The sequence below is a fragment of the Cavia porcellus genome, unplaced genomic scaffold, assembly GCF_034190915.1.
Source record: "Cavia porcellus strain 051 isolate PalLab524CR breed Dunkin Hartley unplaced genomic scaffold, mCavPor4.1 scaffold_15, whole genome shotgun sequence".
Taxonomy (NCBI): domain Eukaryota; kingdom Metazoa; phylum Chordata; class Mammalia; order Rodentia; family Caviidae; genus Cavia; species Cavia porcellus.
In genome coordinates, this window is record NW_026947498.1 from 59,723,976 (window position 1) to 59,748,222 (window position 24,247).

The following is a 24,247-nucleotide window of genomic DNA, read 5'->3' on the forward strand; positions in this document are numbered from 1 at the left end:
ACCAAACTTTTGTTCCATTATTTTACCCTTTTTTCTTTTATAAGCATGTCTATGTACATTGCTTCTCTTCCTCTTAACTTTTTCTCCCAATATAGAAAGTAAGGGGATTCTCCTGTTTCTTTATATCACTTCCATTTTTAAACATATCTCTTCACCAGACTTCTTTCTGTTATGTTTTATTCATTGTCAATATTTTTTCTTTCCTCTCTACATTTTCATTTATCTCCCTTTTAAACTTTTTCTCTAATATGTCTATCAATCATAAAGTCTTTTTCTATCTCCATATCTCACTACCAATTTCGTACCATTTTTCCTGTTATTCCCTTCTAAATATATAACAACATTGTCTTATCATCAATAGGACCCTGTGCCCCCTTCTACTTCATCCCTCCTATGCCTTTTCTTTTTCTTTTTTCTTCTTCTCTTGCCTGCTCTGGCATTATTTAGTCCGCAGCCTCCTGGGTTTTAGGTGACTGAGTCTACAAAATTACTGTTGAATACTGTTTTTCACAAGTACAGGTGACATGGCCATCACCTTTAGTACACATTTATTATGGATCAAGACTGGGTTGTTATGATGCTTACACTGTATCTGTATTTCTTCTCTAGGCTGAAGGGAGAAGTAAAACAGGGTCTCATGGTATGTTATTTCTCAACTAGCCTTCATAGATACCAATGAAACAGATTAGCCTGTTATTCTTATGGCTGATTTGATAGCATAGGAATAACCCTTACTCAAAAGGACAATTTAGTGTCAGTGGACCTATCTGCCAAACCCACCATCACACCCAGACAGAAGGATAGCAAGAGGTCCTAACTCAAGAACTCGAAGTTGGGGCTGGAGATTTAGCTCAATGGCATAAGGGTTATGAGTTTGATCCCTAGTACCAAAAAAAAACTTGGAGTGGATCACACTCTGCAAGAATACCCGCAATTACCAGCTATGGTGGTGCATGTCTGTAATCAGGAGGCTAAGGTAGGAGGATTGCCAGCCTGGGGTAAATAATGAGTTCAAGGATAGTCTCAACTACACAGAAAGGGGAGGGAAGAGAAGCAGAGGGGAGGGGAAAGGAAAGGAAAGGAAAGGAAAGGAAAGGAAAGGAAAGGAAAGGAAAGGAAAGCAAAGCAGGAAGAAGGGAGGGTTTAGAAGAGAAGAGAAGGGAAGGGAAGGGAAGGCCAGGCCAGGCCAGCTGCAAACTGGCAGAAAAAAGTCCCAAGTTTGAGTTAACTTCAGTATTATGGTGCAGGGATCAGAGGAGTCACTGGAGTGTGAGTACTGACTCTCCAGCAAAGAAGCTACGTGGGAATCACATATCCAGTGTCTCACTGGAATATTAAATCTGTGTTCCCATTGCACATTTATCGGTTTAAGTTTTTGTATAGTTCTTGATTTATTTAGTAATGTGGAATTACGTTCTTTTATGGGTTCCTCTGTTTATCAGTTTGACATTTTTGTGTATTTGTTCTTTCACTTGCTCTTATGTAACAGGTATCTAGTTTCTCTCCTTTGTCTTAGCTCTCTATCTAGTTTCTTTACCTAAAACCTAATAGAAATTACCAACATATTTCTTTATTGTTTTCTCAAACACATACGCTCCTCCTCCTAAGTTTTAAAACTTCATATTTAGCTCCCTCACAGTCATTCCTGTCTTCTCCAGTATTCACCCTCGATCCTCTCCATCCTGAGCCTTATTGTCCTCCCTATCGGAAAGTGTGGACAACTATATAGCTTTCCTCAGTAACAAAATAAACTCCCTTTCTCCCATATCTTGCTTTTGCCCCATAAAATATCCTCTGAAAACTTGACACTAACCCTGCAACTCAATTAAAAGAGTACTCCAATAAAAACAGACCCCAAATCAACCTTCTCTTCTCAACCACCATTGTTCCCCTTCACACCTCCCCTTAGTGTCTAACAATCCTCATCCAGTCACTTGCCATCCTTCCCACCCCACATCTCCTACCTAATTGCAGTGCAAACACAGATAATAAACTGTCTTTGTGCATAGAGAATAGACAAAGAATAGAAGAGTAATTGCAAGAACTATCCTAAAGAAGTGTTGTAAGACTGAATCTACTAATGCTGCTATAAACTTAAGTAATTCAGCAAAACAGGGACAGAATCAAAATCACCTGAAGTAAATAATGGAGTAAATACTATCACTGGACATGCAAAGCTGAAAACTACTCATAAGGAAGTAACATCCAACTAAAAATCCCCATACAAACCATAAACTCTCCTCAGTTGCCATCATGCACTACTCCCAAAAAAAGAGGGGGCCATGCATAATTTTAAAAAACATATATATACACACTCAGAGATATACATGTATACAAACAAATAAACACAGATACAGATAGAAGAATGGGAAAGCAAAGCAAGGAAATAGAAGATCTCTGAGCTCAGTTCTCCCAAGGCAGATGAAAGGATCCCATGCATACCACCAGACCACTGTGCAATGAAAATAGAAATCAACAACAGAAGAAATCTAGGGAAAGCCAAAGCTCCTGAAAACTTAACAATATACTCCTAAACAACCGATGGGTCATTAGGAAAAAAAAAATCAAAGAAGAAATTTAAGAATTTCCAGAAATTAACAATAATGACGGTTTAAAGAGTTTTGCCCTAGAATAAATTACAGGACATTATGGTGGTAGAAGGCCAAATTGGGGATGTTTACCCTGAGGTCACTTCCTCCTTCCCTATTGCAACTTCCTTTTTCCTTTTCCAGTGTGAGTAAAGAAAATTCCCATCGCTCCTCTCATGTCATCAATACCCGCCCTAAGCACCCCAGCCAAAGGTTACATATACCTCCATACCCTGTACCGAGGACAGAGAAAAAACCCACACCGCTCCCCTTACAGGCTCCTCTCCACATCCTTAGAAGAAAGGCCACTTTTACTTTTATATTCTACTCCTTTGTTGTACTGAAATACTCTAACAACAGTATGACTTGTTAAAACCTCGGAACATTATGAAAGCAGTTATAATAGGAAAATTCATTGCAATCAATGTTCAAATTAAGAAAACAGATCACACTCAAAGAGACAACATTATGAGAAATCTTGCTAGGCATGGTAGCACACATCTATAATCCCAACACTCAGGAGATTGAAGCAGAAGGATTGCTGTGAATTTGAGGCCAGGCTGGGGTACAAAGTGAGTTCAAGGCCAGCCTAAATTGCATTATGAAACCCTGTCTCAAAAAGATGAAAACAAAAAAAAAAAAGAAAATCTATTTAAAAATACCAAAAACCAAAAAAAAATCTTAAAATACTTGATTTGTTTTGAGGCTTTTTATTTTTTTGAGCTACATGGTACAGGTTGGTCTCAAACTCAATATAATCCTGCCTCAACCTCCTAGGTGATTACAGGTGTGCACTACCATACCCGGTGATTAAAGTACTTGAGAAACAATACACTAGCCTCATACCAAAATTAAGGAGATTAACTACAAAGATAAGAGATGAAATTGAGAAATTTTTAAAAAGTAAAATAAAAAAAAATCAACAAATTTCAGACATGAAAAGAAAATGAGAAAAGACAAACACTAATAGAATTACAAATGAAAAAGATGAAATCACAGACTCTGTGGAAACCCGGAAGACGGTAACTACTTTGAAAAATTATATTCCAACAAGTTAGCAAATTTTGAAGAAATGGACAGATTTCTAAATATATAAAAGCTACCAAAACTAACCCCAGAAGACATAAATATGCTTACCTACCCAATAACAAATAATGAAACTGACACAGTAATAAAGAATCCACCAACTAAAAAACCTTACTACCTGACGGATTCACTGTTAAATTCTACAAAACCTTTAAGGATGTTATATCATCAACACTCCTCAAGTTCTTCAAACAAAATAAAACAGATGCAGTACTCCCAAACTCATTGATGGAAACCAGTATTACCCTGATCTCTAAACCAGATAAAGACCCAACTAAAAAAGAAAACTATAGGCCAATCTGTTTCATGTAAAAAATCTTCAAGAAGATGTTAGCAAACGGAATTCAGCAGCACCTTATCAAAAAGATCATACATTATAATCAAACAGGTTTCATGCCAGAGATGTAAGAATGATTCAACGTATAAACAATACACAATAAATACATCACATAAACATAACCAAAGTCAAAAACCATATGATCATGTCAATAGATGCCGAAAAGCCTTTTGATAAAATCCAACATCCTTTCATGATGAAAAAAAACTTGAAGAAAACAGGTATAGAAGGACCATACTTGCACATGATAAAAGCTATATGAGAAATCAATAACCAATCATCATGCTAAAGGGAGAAAACCTGGACCTATTATCTTTCACCACATACTAAACTAAAATCAAAATGGAACAAAATCCAAACATTAAACAGCAACATTAAACCTACTGGAAGGTAAAACAGCAAAATACTTGAAGACGTGTAGGAAAAAAGGCTTTGCCAAACAGAACCTTAATTGCATAAGAAACAACAGAAAGAATTAACAAGTGGGATTACATCAGAATAAAATCTTCTGTACAGCAAAAGAATTAGTACAGTGAAGAATCTACAGAATGGGAAAATGTTTTGCCAGGTACTTCTCAGACAGAGGATTAATATCTAAAATATACAAAAACTCAAAAAAAATTAATCCACCTAAAATTAAAGATCCAGTCAAAAAAATGGGGAAGAGAAATAAATAAACACTCATAGAGGAAGAAATACAAATAGCCAACAAATATACAAAAAATGTTCACCATCTCTGGCCATTAGATAAATACAAACGTAAAAAAGGCTAAGATTCCATCTTATTCCAAAAAGATGGCAATCATTTAGAAATCAATCAATTAAAGAAAAAAAAAAGAAATTGATCAATAACAATTGCTGGTATGGTTGTGGTGAAAAGGGAACCCTCCTCTTTCATTGTTGGTAGGAATGGAAACAGGTACAAACATTATGGAAATCGGTATGGGGATTTCCAAAAAACACTGAATTAGAAATTCCATATCATCCAGAAATCGCCCTGCTAGGTATCTTCCCCAAAGAAGATATTCATGTATTGCTTATTCTATAGCAATACATGCATACCAGTGTTTATAGCAATACAACTTGTAACAGCTAAATCCTAGAAACAGCCTATATATTCATTAGAGATGAGAGATACAGAAAATGTGGTATATATGGAATACTATCCTGACATAAAGAATGATTTAAGGCATTTGTAGGAAAATGGATGCACCCAGAAAATACAGTGTTTAATGAAATAAACCAGATACACAAGCTTAAATACAATATGCTACCTCTCTTTTTAGTGAGGTAAAGTATAAACAAAAAGAATAAAAAAGGATGAACAGAGGGGACCGGGACTTGTATTTCTTGCAATAGGGAAGTGGTCCAAGGGACAAAGTGTGAAGAGTGAGGTAGAGGGCAAAAGGAAGACTAAGTAGAACAAAAATGTGCCCTGTGTAGGACCCAAATAACCTCAGGCACTGTAAACAGTAAATGCCATAACATGAGCTAAGAGTAATAATGTCAACAAGAATGGAAAATGAGATAGGGAACTGGAAAAAGAGGGAAAAAGGGAGAGGGAAAGGAAGGAGATTTTAAAAACAAGAAACAAGCTGTGGTATATATATGTAACCATTCCTCAACATAGTTGTAAACTGTATGAATTGCAGTCATATACTAATACATTTTTAAATGGGCATCTGAAATGAACAGATGAAAAAGTACAAATGGCAAATATACAAAACATGCTCAGCATCAGCCGTCATTCAAGAAATGCAAATTAGTAAGCAACTGGCTAATTCCAAGGAACACAGCCTGAGATGACAGCAACTGAAGTAAAAAAACAACTTAATGTTTGTATTGTTTGACTGATTTTGCAGACCTAAAGCTAGTAGTCTGAGCATCTATTTAGAGCATAACAATATGGAATATAACAACTATGGGATATTTCCTTGTCTTGTGTTTGAAATCCAATACTGTTTTCACTGTTTTCTTTTATTTTACTGTTTTGTTTTATTCCCTTTAAAATACAAAAATTAAAAATTTAAAAATTAAAAAAGAAATGCAAATTAAAACAATACTGAGATTCCACATCACTCCAGAAAGAATGGCTATCATCAAGAAATCAGTAAGTAACAAATGCTAGCAAGAGTGTGGAGAAAAAGGAATCCTGCTCCACTGTTGGTGGGAGTGTAAATTAGTATAGCCATTATGGAAATTAGTATGGAAATTCCTCAAAAAACTAAAACTAGAGGTTCCATTTGGTCCAGCTGTGTCCCTTCTAGGTAGCTTCCCTGAAGAATTAAAAGCATCGTATGGCAGTGATAAATGCATACCTATATTTATAGCAGCACAATTTGTAATAGCTAAATCTGAAAAACAGTACATATGCCCATCAATGGATGAATAGGAAAAAAAATGTGGTATTTATATATAAGGAGTACTATTAAGCCAAAAAGACAGATAAATTTAAGTCATTTTTAGATAACTGATACACCTTAAGACCATAGTTTTAACTGAAATAAATTAAGACACAAGTTTAAATATCACATTGTTTCTCTTGTATGAGAAACCAAAAGGGTAAATAATGATCAAAACAAAATATTGGGAAGTAAGAAGAATATATTCAGAGGGAACAGGAACAAGGAAGGGAGCAAATGAAAAGAAAGGAAGAGAAAAGGATTTAAAAAAAAAAGATTGGTAGAGGAAAAATGGAAACAAAGCTTTTGTAAATGGAGAGGGCAAAATGGTTGAAGAGGGGAGGTGGGTGGGAAAAAAAGAAGAATTAAGACATATTATGTACAGGTACAAATTCCCTATGATGAATGGTATCATACATAGCAAATATGTACTAATAATAATACATTTAAAAAACAAAATGCAACAGTTAATAATTAGATGCTCATAAAAACTTATGATCAACTGTGATACAATTTTATTTTGAAAGCAAAAAGATGTTAACAAGTAAAATTTAAATTATTGTATTTACCTGCATTGTGTGTCTCCCGGTTTTTCTTTCTGAAAAAAAAAAAAAAAAAGAAGTATACAGATAAAAGGTAACATAAAGATAATGAGAAAACATTTTACTACATACTTTATATTTTGAGAACCATAAAAATTAAGTTTCATGAATTTGTATTTGTTGTATCAACAAGAAGTCACATGAAGAAAAAATTCTTAGGGCCTACTATGGCATGAAAACTTAATGATTCCATATAAATTTAAAGACACCATCTCTAGAAGTAACCAAAATTCTAGATTCTTTAGTACCCAAAAGTCATGGGTTGAAAATAAGAATCAATCACTGAAACCTTTGCAATTTTGAAAAACGTAATTTAGGTGCTAGCAAATTCTCAAAGTATGTGCCACATACATGGCTTCTGATGTTTGCCCTGGTACCCAGGCAGGAGTGCAAGTAACTCTGTAATCCCCAGGAAGGGAAATGTGTTGGCCAACAACACGCTTTTAAGCACTGACAACTGGCACTTGAATCATCTTTTGTATCTGTACCCTTAGATTGTCCAAACTTCTAAATTCTTCTGGAAGGTTGAGACAGAAGGATTACAAGTTTGAGTCCATGCTGGGTAATTTAGTAACTTTGTGAGACCATCTCTCAAAATAAAAAATAAAATGAGCACTGCAGGGGCTGGGAATTCAGCTCAGCGGCATAAGCACCTGCCTTGCAAGCAGGCGGTCATGAGTTCAATCCCTGGTACCGATAAAAATAAAAAAAGAAAAAAAAAATGAGCACTGCAGATGCAATGCAAAGTGAAAGGGCTTGGATTCAATCCCCAGTCTCACACACACACACACACACACACACACACACACACACACACGTACACACACACGTACATGCACACACACACACACAGAAAGAGAGAAGAGAGGAGACAGAGACAGAAACAAAGACACACAGTAGCTCTTTGGCAAGGAAGGAGAATAGTAATTTTAATATTAACAAAGGCACTAGCCATGCAATTCTAAGCAGAGATCCTGACCAAATATCAGACGTTTAAAAGATGATTTCTTTTTTAAAAAAGTAGTATTTTATAGATAAGCATATTGCCATTAAAGGATTATAATGCTGCAAAATGTCTATGTCTATTTGAACTGACTATAGACTTCAGGATTTACAAAATATTATATGCTAGTAAAAAACCTAAACACTGAGCACAGATTATCATGATCCACTATTTTAATTCCTGATAGTCTTACTTCTTGGATTGCTAGCAGAATAAGAAAGAGAGGCAAAGTTTAACTATATGACCCTCAGTAAATCTATTTACATTTATCCATACATATTTTTGGAGATTAATCATTTTCTAGTCACCACATGAAAGTGCCCTAAGTGAAATGGGAACTACTTCTGCTTCTTACCAGCCCAAACTGTATATATATAATTTCTGGACTGTGGATACATACCTGTGCTGCTTTTTTGTAGGAGTCTCATGCTCTGTCATTTCTGGCATGGTGACAGTGGTAGGAACCTACAAAGAAACAAAAGAAGACAGAAAGATTAGTCACTCTAGAATCTTGGGAAAATGACCAATAATAACTTGATTTGAATAAGAAAATGCTAAGAAATAAAATGATCTTGAAAAAGCACTGGGTTAGATGCTGTGTATGGAAAGAAGTGCAGAAAAACAGGGCAAAAAAGTATGTGAATGTCAAATGTGAGAAACTGCCAAAAAAAACACGGGAGAAGACGAACAGAAAAGGTCATTGCTTTGGAAATCAAGAAAAGATTAAATGGGATGTAAATCTGACCAAGACTTAGAAAGACAGATAGCACAGACTTCTGAGTGTATTCTTTGTTCATGACACTGAGGAGTCAGTCATCCAAAGTTTAAACTAGAATGATTCTCTCTGAACACAGAAAAATTCAAAATTTCAAATGTATAGATGTAATATTCTATCTGTGTAAGCAAATATTCATTTGTTCACTCATTTACTAAATTTTCTTTAAACTCCTAGAAATCTCAGGTTATCATATGAAAGTCATTAATATCTGGACATGAGAATTATATTCATATACTTACATAAAATATAAGGATACTAAAGAACATACAGACTATAGGGAAACATACACATATATGGGAAAAGCCTGGTGACCAAAACATTAATATATAGTTATGTAAATCATCAATATAATAGGGTCTTCTTTCTCTTCTGTTATTTTCAATAATTTCATAAAGAAAACTTTGATGCTTTTAAATCCTGGGAACTAACAACCTTCCAAAGGAGGTCTGCCAAGCTGGTGAGCTGTTCTGGTAACTGGAGGAGGTGCAAGCATAGCTGTTCCTTGTTCCTCTGAAAGAGGAAAGAAAGTTGCAAGGATGAAGTCCAAAGTCAGAAAACAGAACTTCTACCATTTCCCAGCTGTCAGGTCTTGGGCAAGCTATCTAACCTGTTGGAACCTCAGTCGTGTCACCTGCGTCGCTGGGTCATTTTGAGAAGGGAATGAAATTATGCAGGAAGTTGGGATGGCTTCCTGCCAGCACTCACGAGGCTTCAGGCAGAAAGAGAGCTGCTAGTTTGAGATCGGATTTAATTACCTAGTAACAACCTATCAAAGAGGAGAGAGGGGAGGGCAAGTGAGAAGAGAGGAAGAGAGAGGCAGGGGAGGGGAGGAGGAGGAGAAGAGAAGAAGGGAGAGAAGGAGGTAAGGGGGGAGGAGGAGAAGAGAAGAAGGGAGAGAAGGAGGTAAGGGGGGAGGAGGAGAAGAGAAGCGGAGGAGAGCAGAGAGAGGAGAGAGGGGGAGGAGAGGAGAGGAGAGGAGGGCAGGGGAGGGGAGGGGAGAAGAGAGGGAAGAGAAGGGAGAGGGCCAGTGAGCCCAAGAGCGAGGGCAAGGACAGCACAACACCATGGGGCCTGCAGTCCTAAGAACTGAAGAAACATTAGCTGTAAGCATTAACCAGGTATTTTAGGGTAAACTCTACCCCTAGAAAGGAGGGGACTTTACTTTGTGAAAGGGAATATAGCCAAGCGTGGTGGCACATCCTGTAATTCAAGTACTCAGAAAGCTGAGGCCAGAAAGAGAGTTATCAAATGTTCAAGGCCAGCCTGAACTACACAGAGAGACCCTGTCTCAAAACACAAAGAAAAAAACCACCCAGATACACAAAAAGAAGAAATTCAGACAGGCAAGGAGAGGACAGTTAAGTACGAACTACAGCAACAGACACAGAAATGTATACTCAAGATTCATTCCCAGCTTACTCCTATTCCACCTTCTCTCTACAACGTGTGAAGGTACACGGGCCCGAAGGCCACGCGCTCACTTCAGATACCACGGGATGACAATATGGGACAAGTAAAGAAATCATTTCTGTCACCTTTCTCACCCAAGAGTTTGCAGAGTTTCTTCACTTTTGATTCCTGGCTTCCAACACCTCCCGTTTCTGATCCAAATCTATCATCTTCAGCCAGAGGATGGTCTATAGGTTATGTTTTCTTCTAACTACAAAAGAGAAAAATGTTTATAGTTGCTGTGAGTCCATGATCAGCAAGTGGGCTACAGGCTGCACCTGCTGGCATGCGGGCAGATTTTCAGTGGCGTGCACAAGGACCCTGAATTCTGTCCACAACTTGAAAGTGAATGAACGCAGTTGCTCCCAAGTCACTTTCCAAGGCGCTTACCCACACTCTGCCTCACAAAGGTGGTGGCCTCCAAGGCACGACAGCCCTTGGAAGGCTGCGCAAGCTCAGTCCCTCGGTCCTCGCTGCCGTGGTCACCTCAAGTCCCTCACATAGATCTACCCTCAAATCTAAGATGACCTTCCCTTTAAGTTCCTACTTCCCTCTTTTCTCTCAGAAGAGTGACTACAAACTTTAGATAGCACTCAGACCTGTGTGTGACACGTTCTCAAAAAAATAAATGAAAAACAGATTTCAGATCATCATCCAAGACTTGGTAAATGAGAAGCCCCAGGAGGGACCAGGAATTTGTGTTTTCAACAAGTTCCTTATGTGCTTTTTTTTTTTCATCCATCTCTTCTTCCTCTTTCCCTCTTTTGGCACAGAAAGTTTGAGAAGCTTAGTCGTATTTTAGGGCAATGTTTCCCAAACAAAAGTTTCTTCATATTTATTTCATGTCTATTCTTTCTACCTCTTCTATTCGCAGGAAACCCCTTCTCTCTAGCCCTTCCTCTACTGTTTTTAATCGATATAGATTAATTTTATAGTTTCTAGAAATTTTAATTTTATTCACTGACAAAAATTAGACATATACGGCTATTTATAGCTATGTTTGATACATGTACACACAGTGTAATGTTCTAATTGGGTAAATCTATCCCCAAAGCTTTAACTTTTTTCTTAAACTACAGATTGAACCTATGGACACACACATGCTAGGCAAACACCCTACCACTGAGGCTCCGCTTCAGAGCTTTACTTTTTTTTTGGACAGGGTCCTGTAAATTGCTGGGCTGGTCTTGACCTTGCAGTCCTGTCTCAGCCTCCCACCTTTGGGATTACAGTCATGAAACACTGTGCTTGGCTATTATTTCTTTCTAAGAACACTGGGAATCTTTCTGCAGCTTTTTTATATTACCAGAACTTTGTCCTCCGAATTATATTTTAGTACCCACTAATCAATCTTCCCCCCATTCCGCCTCCCCACTAGTCACTTTCCTCAGCCTCTGGGAACCACCATTTTACTCTCAACTTCTGCGAGACCCACATTTTTAGATTCCAAGATGAGCGACATCATGTGATACCTGTCTTTCTGTGCCTGGCTTATTTCACTCGCCATAATACCTTCCGTTTGTATCCATGTTGTTGTAAATGACTGTATTCCATTTCTTTTAATCCTGGAATAGTATTGTATACCACATTTCCTTAACCCATTCACCAGCTGATAAGCGTTTAAGTTATTTCCATTTTTTTTTTTTTTTTTTTTTTTTTTTTTTGTCTTTTTCATTTTTATCGCTATCGGGGATCGAACTCACGACCGCCTGCTTGCAAGGCAGGTGCTTATGCTGCTGAGCTAAATCCCCAGCCCCTATTTCCATTTCTTGGTTACTACAAATGGTGCTGCTGTGAACACGTGTGTACAGATGTCTCCTGGCTGACTGATTTCATGTCTTTTGGACATATACCCAGTAGTAGTATTGTGTATCATATCACAGTCCTATTTTTAATCTTTTGAGGAACCTCCACACTGTTTGCCACAATCTTTACATTTCCATCAACACTGTACAAGGGTTCCTTTTCCTCTACATCCTCCAAGCAGGTATTTCAAGCATGTAACCAATACCTTAGTGCCACTCTTTCCCCTGCAGCACTTCTGAAAGTTCACGGATAACTTCATGTTATGAATAAATTACTTATGATGACTTTATGTCAAAGGTAAAAGTTCTAAGTCACTAAATATGTAGAATTTTAACGTGAATGAATTAGGGGCCTATTACACAAGTAAAACATTCATTGTACCAAAATTTTAATTGAAAAAGGAATACAAGTGCAAACTGAAATCATCCAGTTTACCAAAAACCATTATGAGTATCCATCTCTGACAAAATTTTAATTAATTTAATTACATCCAATTCCACGCAAAATATTATCATGTCACACTGAGCATGAAGGTACCTGTCTATAACCCCAGCACTTGAAAGGCTGACACTGTAGGACTCCCATGAATTCAAGGCCAGACTGGGCTACACAGAAAGACCTCATCTCAAAATATTTTTTTCATGTTCAATTATTTCAATATTAAATTACATCCCACATGTTAAAAAAGAATATATATTAGAAAAATTATATTGTTATAAATCTGTTTACTTACTAATTAACCTACTAATAAACAAATGGTTTTTGTTTTTGCTTTTGATTCTGGGGATTGAATCCAGGGCCTTATGTTAAGCATGCTCTAAGCATGCGCTCCACTACTAAGCTACAATCTAATCTAAACACAAATAACTCTTAAAATATTTAAGGGAGCATAAATTTTAATGAAAATGCTAAAATATGACCTGATTAATCAATAAATTATCATTTTATGATAAGTAATTTGGCGATTAATCAAATCTAATGATTCTCAGATTGTAGTTCTCATAGGCACAAAATCACATTTTTTTCTTATTAGTCCATATACAGAACAGTGAGGTCTGCTTTGGAATTTGGTACAGGCATTTACCATATCTTGATTATTTTCAACCCCATTACCTACCTCTCTGTCCTCCTTCCCCAGTGGCCTTCCCAATCTCCCAAGTCAACCTTCTAGCTTCCTGTTATCTCTCTATATTTGTTTATCATGTAAAGTTTCTCATATAAGAGACAACATGTAATATTTGACCTCTTGAGTCTGGCTTATTTTGCTTAGCACGATGGTCCTGAGTTCTATCCATTTTTCTACAAATGACATGATTTTATTCTTTATGGCTGAGTAGTTTTTCGTAGTGTATATACACCACATTTTTGTTGTCCATTCATCTGTTGATGGGAATCTAGGAAGGCTCTTAGAGCTTAACTACTATAAGTTATATGGCTATAAACATAGGTATGCATGTATCACTATAGTATATTCTCTTTAATTCTATTAGAAACATACCCAGAAGTGTTGCTAGGTCAAACTGTCTGTGTCTGTTTGTCAGTCCTTCCTTCATTCCTTTCTCCCTTCTTTCTGAGACAGGGTGTTGCTAAGTAGTTCAGGCTGGCCAGAGATGTGGCCTAGGCTGGCCTTGAACTCTAAGTGATACTCCTACCTCAGCCTCCTGAATGCTGGGATTACAGGCACGCACCACCATGCCCAATTTCAAATGGTATTCCTATTTTTAGTTTTTTGATGAATCTCCATATTGATTTCCATAATGGTTGTACTACAATTTACATTCCCATCAACAATGTAGGAAAGTCTCTTATTCCCCACACATGTTAATATTCTTTGTTTTTTGTACTCATGACAACAAACATTTTGGCTGGGATAAGATAAAATCTCAAAGTAGTTTTTATTTGCATTTTCCTAATGCCTAAAGATGTTGAACATTATCATATATGTACTGGTCATCTATAGGTATTTTTTGGTCTGTTCCTATCTTTTGCCTACTTTTCCACTATACTACTAGGAATTAAACACAGCCTTTGCACTAAGCTTCCCTTTCCCTTTTTAAGATTTTGACATAAAGTCTTGCTAAGTTGCTAAATTGCTCTGGGTAGGCTCAAATTTGCAATCCTGCCTTAGACTCTAGAGTACTAAGATTACAGGTCAGTGCCTCCATGACCAGCATCTTTTGTGGAATTTTAGATTGGGTTATCTTTTTATCATCTTGTTAGCTTTCTACCACTGTTATAAAATACCTGAGAAAAATCAACTTAAGGAAGAAAAGGTTTTGGCTCACAGTTCAGCACATAGTTGGCTAGCTGCATTACTTTTGGGTGTGTAGCTAGGCAGAAAAATCACAGCAAAAGAGCACAGCAAAGGGAAGCGGCAGGCCAGATGGCAGCCAGAAAGCAAAGGGGAAAGAGAGCCTATGCTTGAGGTTTCCTCCTTCTGCTTTTGTTCCAACCAGGCCCCCAGCCTAGTGGCAGGTGCCACCTATATTCAGGGCAGGTCTTTCCTACTGGTTTGCTGTCCCATCTGCCAACTGTTTCTGGAAACACCCTCACAGACATCTGCAAGTGTGCTTTATTAATTTCCCAGGCATACCTCAATCTAATCAAGTTGACAATCAAGATGAACAAACACACACTGATTTATATAAAGCTGTTCATACAGTACATTGTAGATTCTTGTCCTTTGAAATATAGTTTACAACATTATTTCCCACGACGTGGTCTGCCTGTTCATTTGCTTATAGTGTCTTTTGTGAACAAAAGTTCTCACTGAAATAGAATACCAATATTTTCCTCTATAACTACTTTTTATATCTTGTCCAAAAGAATTCTACCCAACCCCAAGATATTATTCTAAGATTGCCTCTAGAAAGCTCATGGTTTTAATTGTTACATTTAGGTCAGTGATCCATATTATGCATGACATGAGAGGGAGGTCAAAATTCACTTTTTTCCCAGGATTGATGGCACATACCATATCAGAACTTAGACAGCACAAGGATCACGCTGAATTGAAGGCCAGCCTGGGCTACACAGTGAGTTCAAGGCCAGCCTAAACTGTACAGCCAGACTCTGTCTCAAAATATCAGAAAAAATTCACTTTTTCCCACCTATATATGTAGTTGATCCAATACTACTGTTTAAAAGATTTCTTTTCCTCAAAAACAGTTCTGCCACTGTTTTTCAAAGTTAAATATCCACATAAGTGTGATTCCATTTCTAGGCTATTCTAATCTCAGAACCTTTGGAGGGAGAGGTTTCATAATATGTACTTCTATATAATTCTCAATTGATTCTTGTGTACCCTAAATTTTAAGATGAATTATAAATTACTTTAATACTCCTTCCTCTAAAACTGATACACACTGAGGAACACACAAATTAAGATCCATATTGAAAGATCAATGAACTTAAAACTAGAACCTGAGTTCTAGTTTTTGATTTACTATTCAATAAATAGTATCATTTTATCAGTGCTTAAGTACTATAAAACAAAAGACTGTACCAAGCCATTCAAGTATGATTTGAGTACACATCTTGTCCTAGAAATTGCATACATATACAAAGATGAATAAGGTATGTTTGCCCTCAGTAAGAGTACAGGCTAAATCAGTGCTGTCTGAAAGGCCTTTCTGCAAAACTGGAAATAATCTGTATCTGCGATGTTCAACATGGTCATCATCAGTCACATGCAGCTGTTGATTACTTGAAATGTGGTTAGTGAGCTAGTGGAACTAAATTTTAAATTCCATACAATCTTAAGTAATTTAAATTTAAATCTGCATTAGTAAACGTCTAATGGCTGCCATACTGGATAGTACAGGAAACAAAAGATACTTAAAAGATGAATTACAAAAACTGATTAGTAGGGCTAGGGATGTGGCTCAGTGGTAGAGTTCTTGCCTTGCATGCACAAGGCCCTGGGTTTGATCCCCAGCACCCCACCACTACCAAAAAAAACAAACAAACAAAAAAAAAAACTGATTAGTGAATGTCAACTTCCAGGTTTAAATACTGTTCTATAGCTTTATAAAATACCACCATTGCAAAGGCATGGTAAAGGATACATAAAACTCTTCATACTATCTTTAAAATTTCTGGTGATTCTATACTTATTTTTTAAATTTTATGTTAGAATAAAATGAAGCAAAAGAAAATGGAATAAAGCCAATCAAAATGAGACTATGTAAGGATTTCAAAATAAGATAATAGGAAATCAACAATGGTTACCATAATACCTCTTGCTGTCTTCAAAATAGCTGCTCATACCTTCAGACATAGTAAAATCAAACAAAACAGAAGCCGAATAAAAACAAAACAATGAATGCAATATAGGACTTCAAGCCACGATAAAAGAAAATTCAAAATGACTACCATAAGTATCTTATCTTTGAAATAATTGCCCATGCCATCAGAGACAACAAAATCAAACAAGATAAAACAGAATAGGGCCAAGGAGTTAGCTCAGTGGCAGGAGCACCTGCCTGGCAAGCACAAAGTTGTGAGTACAATCTCCGGCTCCAAAAAAGAACCAGAACAAATCTCAACCAAACGAAATGATGAGAATGACACAGGATTTCAAAACAAGGTAATTAACAATGGCCACCACTTTCAGGAGATCCCCCATAGATGCTACACTGCATATTGTTGTTCTCTGAATAGATGAGACTACCAGCTTAAGGCCTGCAAAATCAGTGAAACACTAAACACTACAAGCACTAAATTGTATTTTTTGTATTCTACATCATGCAACATAGCCCATGTTTCTCCAGATCAGCCGATTGCTTAAGGGAGCGGTGAGAGGGATATGTTGGCTCTTCTTGTCTTCCTGCCTGTGTGCGAGAAGGGACTGACATCTAGTTCCTCCCCAGTCAGCTTGTGCATGGTGCCAACTCACAGGAGGTTTTGGCTTCTTGTTGACTTCTTGATCTCCTTCTCCAAATCTGTGGATGGTGCCGACTCACAAGAGCTCTACACTTATTTTAATCCCAAAGTTTAAAAAGTAAGTTAAAGTGTGTGAGGACAGAAATGAGAAGGATTAGCCATCTTGGATCATAAATGCCATTTTGCCTGCTAGGGATCCCTGGCACACATTCCAAACACTATGAGCTAAACAAAGTCATTAAAAGAGTCATCTGAGTATTTTACACTGGCCACTCATGTGCAAACTGTTTCTTAAATGATGTTCACATATTCATAGTTTGGGGAGAGGATGTTGTTTGTCTACCTATCTTCTGAAGAGGGCTCAAGTATACTCTCGTTAATCGAGAGCCACTTCTGTCTAGCTTAGCATGTAAAACCCTTCTTCCTACCCTAGGGTGCAGTGATCCTTCTGCCCTGATGCTAACCAAGCCATGCTTCTGACAATAAATCACCAATAATCTGTATTTCTGGAATCTTGAACTTATCTGTTTCTTCTTCACTATATTATGCTTTGGTCACTGGTTCTCATACACCAGGTTTTCCCCAAGCAGCTACCAATGGTCATGGAATTTCTATTTTGGGTAATGAAAATCTTCTAAAATTGACTGTGATAATCATTGTAAAACTTTATGAACAAGCTAAATATCATTACATTGTACACTTTAAATGAGTGAACTGTATATGTAAATGGTATTAAAACTGTTTTCCGAAAATAAAATAAAATTTAAATTTTTAAATAAATTGAAAAATTAGTAAATATTACCACAAAGATTTATTAGTAAAATGCTATGTGAGAACAGATAAAGCATGTTTCTTGTGGGTTAAAGAAAGCAAAGTTGGGGCTGGGGATTTAGCTCAGCGGCATAAGCGCCTGCCTTGCAAGCAGGCAGTCCTGAGTTCAATCCCTGGTACTGATAAAAAAGACAAAAAAATAAAATAAAATAAAAAGAAAGCAAAGTTTTAGGAAATAAGTAAGACTTTTGTCAGGAAGAACAGTAAGGAAAAGGATATGAGGGAGAAAAAAGAGAAACTGCAAGGGCCATAAACAAAAAAAGCCTGGTGAGTCTGAGGACGGCAGCAGGACTGTAAGAGACACGGGAAGAAGAGAAAGACGCAGTAGGATAGGCCAAAACTTGGACAATATTATGAAGGAAAATGTGTAAGACTAATTAATGTGTTGTGATTTTACCTTGAGATCAGTGATTCCTGATATCAATTCATAAACTAGCAACGTATCAAAAAAGGACTATGAATGTTTTTATTGATATATAATTTATACATAAGTCAGTAGCTTAAATATGTATCTCAGTGAATCTTTACATATGAATATCCCCATGCAATTCCACTCAAATTAAGACACAGAACATTATCAGTCTCTTAAACAGGTCATTTGTATTCCTTAACACTTTTTAGTTACTTTTCTCATTGCTGGGACAAAATACTCAAAGTTAAAGGAGGAAAGGTTTTTTTAACTCAATTTGTAGAGGTTTCAATCCTTAACTGGCTGGCTCTAAGGCAGGGTAACATTGCAGAGAAACAGTTTGAAGGCCACTGAGGGTGGGCAGCACTCACACCCCTAATCCTATGCCCTTGATCCTAGCTAGCACTGCACCAGGAATCCATCCCAGTATCACACATCCTAGGTCCAGCCACTTCTGAAAAACTTCCACATATGACTGCAGGAGGCTTTGGGGGGACATCTAGACACAAGCCGTACACCAGCGATTTCTCACATATTTGTTGGTCATTTACAACTTCGTTCTCTGAGAAGTACCTAATTATTTCACCTTCCCCTTCTTTGACTAGGTCCTTTATTTTAGGTGGTCTTATTTTTCTGAGTTCTTTATAGTCTTGATATTAGTTCTCTGCCGAAGAACAGCTTGCAAAATTTTTTTCCTATTCTGTAGGCTGTCTCTTCATTCTACTAACTAATTTCTTTGCTGTGCAGATTTTAAATTACTGTATACCCATTTGCTGACTCTTGATGTTATTTTCTATGTAACTGCGGTTCTGTTAGGAAATTCTTTCTTACGTCTATGACTTCAAATATTTTATATCCATTGGATCTTTCAGTAGGTTCAATTTCTGTTTTAGTGTTAAAACTTTGATCCATTTTGATTTTATTTTAGTACAGAGTGAAAGATAGAGGTGTAATTTCAATCTTCAGCAAACAAATGTCCAATTTTTCCAGAACTACTAGTTGAAGAGGCTCTCTTTCCTCTAGTATATAGTTTTGGCCCCTCTGTCAAAGATCAAATAGCTGAATGTGTCCAGGGATGTTTTTGTATCCTGTATTCTGTTCCTCTGATCCACATATACATCTACTCAAAAAATGTGCAGAACACAAAGTGATATAACCACTTTGGAAAAAGTTTGACAAGTTACACAGAGCTACTGAATGACCTACAATTACATTCCTAGGTACCTAACCCAAAAGAACTCAGAACGTAAGTTATTACAAAACTTGTACAAGCCAGAGGTTTAGCTCAGCAGTGTAAGTGCCTTCTTGGCAAACCAAGGTCATGAGTTTGATCCCTGTACAAGACAAACAAATAAACAAATAAAACTTGTATGAAAATGAGTTAAAGCAACTTAAATGTTCAACTGATGAATAGATAATAAAATGTGATGTACTGCTGAATAATGGAATATTATTCAGCATTAAAAAGTTATAAAATATGATACATGCTACACCATGGCATCTTGAAAGCATGCTATGCAAATAAGCCTCAAGCTAACCATCACATATTGTATTACTCTGTTTGCATGCATATGTCCAGAATAGGCAAATTTGAAGTCAGAAAAGTAGGTTAGTGGTTGTTAGAGGTGTGAAGGAGAAATGAAGGTTGACTGCTGATGGGGAATGGGGTTTCTTTCTGGAATGGTGTTCTTGAATTAGAACATAAAAGTGGTTACACAACCTTGTAAATATACTACAAGGCACTAACCTATACTCTTTAAGAGGTTGAGGGTGTTGTATGCAAATTATATCTCAACAAAAATATAAATAAAATGAAAAGGTAAAACAAAAGTTTTCTATGAGTACAAAATATTTGACGTCTTCTGAATTAATCATGTTAATAAGTTATTTTAATATCTCATATTAAAATGAACAATTCAATCAGACATGATGACACACAACTGTAATTCCAGCACTTGGGAGGCTGATGCAGAAAGAGTACTGTGAGTTCAAGGCCAATCTGGGCTACACAGTAAGTTCAAGGCCAGCCTGACATTAAATGTAAGACTATACACATTTCAAGACTGTTTCTCCAACTATTATATTCCCTCTTTTCCAATCTACATTCTGGATTTATGTACACAATAATATCTAGCCCAGAAAACTCCTTCTCTTTTCTTTTTCTTTTCTTCTCTTAGGTCTTTATGTAGTTCAGGCTGGCCTTGAACTTACTATGTAGCTATTCTGGCCTTGAACTCCTAGTGATCCTCCTGCCTCAGCCTCTTACTCTGGGATTACAGGCATGTGCCACCATATCCAGCTAGAAAACTCCTTTTTTTCGTTGTTTTTGGGGAGTTTTTTGGCACAGGAAATTGAACTCAGGACCTCACACTTGCCAGGCAGGCACTTGTGCCACTGAGCTATACACCCCAACAAAAACTCCTTCTCTAGTAAGCCCCTGGCTCACAGAAAGGAAAAAAAAAGCATAAATCAAAAAAATCTGTATATAGGGGCTGGGGATTTAGCTCAGCGGCATAAGCGCCTGCCTTGCAAGCAGGCAGTCATGAGTTCGATCCCTGGTACCAATAAAAACAGAAAAGACCCCCCCCCCAAAAATCTGTATACAAATAAAAAACAACATGACAGTTCTTTCATGAAACAAAATATTCAAATCTGCTCTAGATCTATGTTAAATGTTTAAAATGGAATTCTATTGTCAATACTGTTTAAAAAACAAAAGATTGGAAAGATAAAGTTGAAAAGCCCAATTTCAAAACTTACTACAGAGCTACAGTAATCAGGACAGTATAGTACCAACATAGGACAGATATACAGATCAAAGGAATAGAATTAAGAATAGAGAAACAGCTGGGGATGGTGGCACACACCTAGAATCCCAGCACTCCAGAGGCTAAACAAGGTCAATCTGAACTACAGAGCAACACCCTGTCTCAAAAAAAAGTGAAGCTGAGTGTGGCAGTGCATGCCTGTAATCCTAGAATTCAGGGGCAGGAGGATCATCATGAGTTCAAGACATAGCAAGACATGTCTCAAAAAACAAAAAAAAAAGTAAAGAGGTAAACTCTTACATTTCTGACTGCTTGATTTTGCACAAGGTTTCCAGGACCATCCAAAGAGGTAAAGAATAGACTTCTTAATTAAAGGTGCTGAAGCAACTAGATATTCACATGAAAAGAATATTAAGTTAGAGAGCCAAGGATTTAGCTCAGTGGAATAAGGACCTGCCTGGAAAGCATGAGGTTGTGAGTTCGATCTGGCACCAAAATAAAAAAGAAAAGAATAAAATTAGAGTGTTATCTCATACTACATATAGAAATTAACTCAAAATGAATTATATGCAATAGCTAACTTTGAGATGCTATCAAAAGCAAATGAGACAAAAGAGAAAAACAGACAAACTACAGTTCATCAAAATTAGGAACTTTAAAAAAAATTAAGAGCTTTTGTAATTCAAATGACACCACCAAGAAAATAAAAACTGGCTGAGCATGATGCTGCACATGAGTAATTCCAGCACTGTGGCAGGCAGAAGCAGAGGTTGGGAGCAGCAATTTAGTGAGACTCTGTCTCAAAATAAAAATTTTAAAAGGACTGGAGATATAGCTCAGTGCAAAATACCTGGGTTGAATTTCCAGTAACACTAAAGAAAAACAAAAACAAAAAAATAGTAAAAACAAAAAAAGGAAAAAATTTTTATAAATCATAAATCTAATAAGGAATTTTATCAAGAATATATAAAGAACTTTCATATCTCAATAATAAAAAGATTACTTAATACAAAAATGGGTGAAGAGGGACAGTGGGTCTAGCTCATGGAAGAGCCCTTATCAGGCACACGTAAGCCTAGGATCAGTCGCCAGCACGGAAACTGTAAGGCTCAAAGGCAGGCAGGACAGAAAAAAAGCAAATGGCCAGTAAGTGCATGAAAAGATGATCAACATTACAGAAGAAATATAAATACAAAACGTGTGAAATATGTATTTTCACCGAGTAGGATGGCTAAAATAAAGGCGGTGAATAACAAGTGTCGGTGAGAATGTAGAGAAACTGGAGCCTCCACGTATTGCCAGTGCGGCTGAAAAACAGTACAGTCACTCTGGAAAAGTTCCTCAAAAAACACGATTACCACCTGACCCATACACTCACAAGCATATATACATCCAAGAGAACATACTGTTTAACAAAAATTTATACACAAATGTTCGTGGCAGCAATATTGTAACAGCGAAAAAGTAGAAACAAACCAAATGTGTAACAATCGGTAAAGGAAAAAATAACATTGGGTATATTCATGCAGTAGAAATAAAAAGATAGGAAGCAGTGATACATGCCTCAGCATGAATTAACCTTGAAAACATTACAAAATGTGAAAGAAGTCAGTCACAGAAAACTACATATTGTACAGTTCCACCAGAGAAATTTGCAGACACAGAAGTAGGACAGCGGCTGCCAAGGCTGGGGGAAGATGAGGAATGCCTGCAAATGGGTAAGGGCTTCTGTGGAAGACGATGAACATGTTCTAAAACTAAATTACAGTCAGACGTGGTATGGAACACTCAGGAGGCTGAGGCAAGAGGACTGCTGTGAGTTTAAGGTCTGCGCGGAGGACATACTGAGTTATAGGCCAGCCTGCAGTGCATAGTAAGACCTTGTCTCAAAAAACAAACAAAAAACCTAAATTATGGTAAGGGTTGTATAACTGTGCATACAATAAAAGCTATCATTTTAGACAGGTGAGCTTCATAGTGAATTATACTCACCAACCCAAAGAAAAGAATTCTGGTAAATGTCTCCAGATAACTTGAAATTCTCTACTTATTCCTCTCTCCCTCCCTCCCTCTCTCTCTCCTCCCTTCCTCCTTCTGTCTCTCCCTCCCACTCCTTCCCCTCTCCCCCAATTTCTTTCACCATGTAATTTCAAAATTTTGCCTAGATACTAGTCATTCCCAGCCTCCTCAATATGATGAAAATGTGAAGTAATCAAAACAAATGCTGGCATTTATTTAGAAGAAAACTACATGTACCTGTTCAGTGACGCATGTTTTCTTCCTAACAACAGTAGTGCAAAAGGTTTTGTTTTGGTTTTTCGATACAAAAAAAGATAAAAACCTAATTCTTTCCACCCGATTTTCACATTATACTTAAAATGTTTTAATTGAAAATAGTTTATAACACATTGCTTAAATATTATTTGTTCATGAATCTAGGACAATCTTTTCTTTTTCTATGTTCAATGTTTTGCTGTTGTTTGATGCATTCCTAAGTATTTTATAATTATTTTAAAAAATACTTCTTTTGGCAGGCATGGTGGCACAAGCCTGTAATCTCAGCACTTGGGAAGATAAGGCAGGAGAAGCGTCTCGAGTTGGAGGCCAGCCTGGGGTACACAGCAAGACCCTGTCTAAAAGCAGACAAAAAATTTATTTTATGGGTGCTGGAAGTATAGCCCAATGATAGAACTTTTGCCTGGTATATGTAAGGATCAAACCTCAGCACCAAATAAAAAGAAAAGTTTTTTGGAATGGCTACATAGGTACACGACTGTTTTTCACTGTGCAGTTTTGAACAGGCTCTGTAGCGCAGGATAACCTCAAACTCACCATCCTGCTTCCAGCTCCCAGAGGCTAGGGTTACAGGAACACAGTATCATATTTGGCCAGCATATATTTTTTAAATATGTTCTATTTCTTCAACTGAACTCTGCAGTAAACACTTAGTCTTTTCCAATCAAAATCACCTACTGGATCAGATATAACGTTCTGAAATGTCACAACTAAGCTTAAATTCCTGGTCCAGATCACATCCATTACACGGCTGCTCAATTTTTCACTCTGTAGCAAAAAGAGCTCTACTAATTTTGATCATCTTATTCTAACAATTTTTTCTTATAATAAAAATAATATATATCTAGAAAACAGAAATTTCAACAATTAGCTGGGCATATCTGACATCTGCCATCCTTACACTTAGCAGACTGAGGGAAGAGGATTGCTACAAGGTTGAGGCCAGCTTGGGCTACACAGTTAGGTCAAGGGCAGCCTAAATTACAAAGCGAGACCCTCCTGTCTCAAA

The 24,247-nt window shown here is 37.0% G+C and overlaps 1 protein-coding gene across 5 annotated transcripts in view; it reads right to left on the minus strand.

Moving 5' to 3' along the window:
• The window catches only part of Usf3 (upstream transcription factor family member 3), a 93,604-nt gene that overhangs the window by 46,037 nt on the left and 23,320 nt on the right, over positions 1-24,247 (minus strand). For 2 of the 5 annotated variants that reach the window (XM_013151782.3, XM_063224984.1), the window contains 3 exons: positions 10,332-10,456; positions 8,419-8,483; positions 6,983-7,011 (listed from right to left, as the gene is read on the minus strand). In XM_013151782.3, the coding sequence (XP_013007236.1) occupies positions 6,983-7,011; positions 8,419-8,465 (76 nt within the window). In that variant the 5' untranslated portion in view covers positions 8,466-8,483; positions 10,332-10,456. Of the gene's footprint in view, positions 1-6,982; positions 7,012-8,418; positions 8,484-9,228; positions 9,307-10,331; positions 10,457-24,247 lie in introns of all 5 variants that reach the window. The other 3 variants (XM_063224986.1, XM_063224985.1, XM_013151784.3) reach the window with 3 other exon arrangements.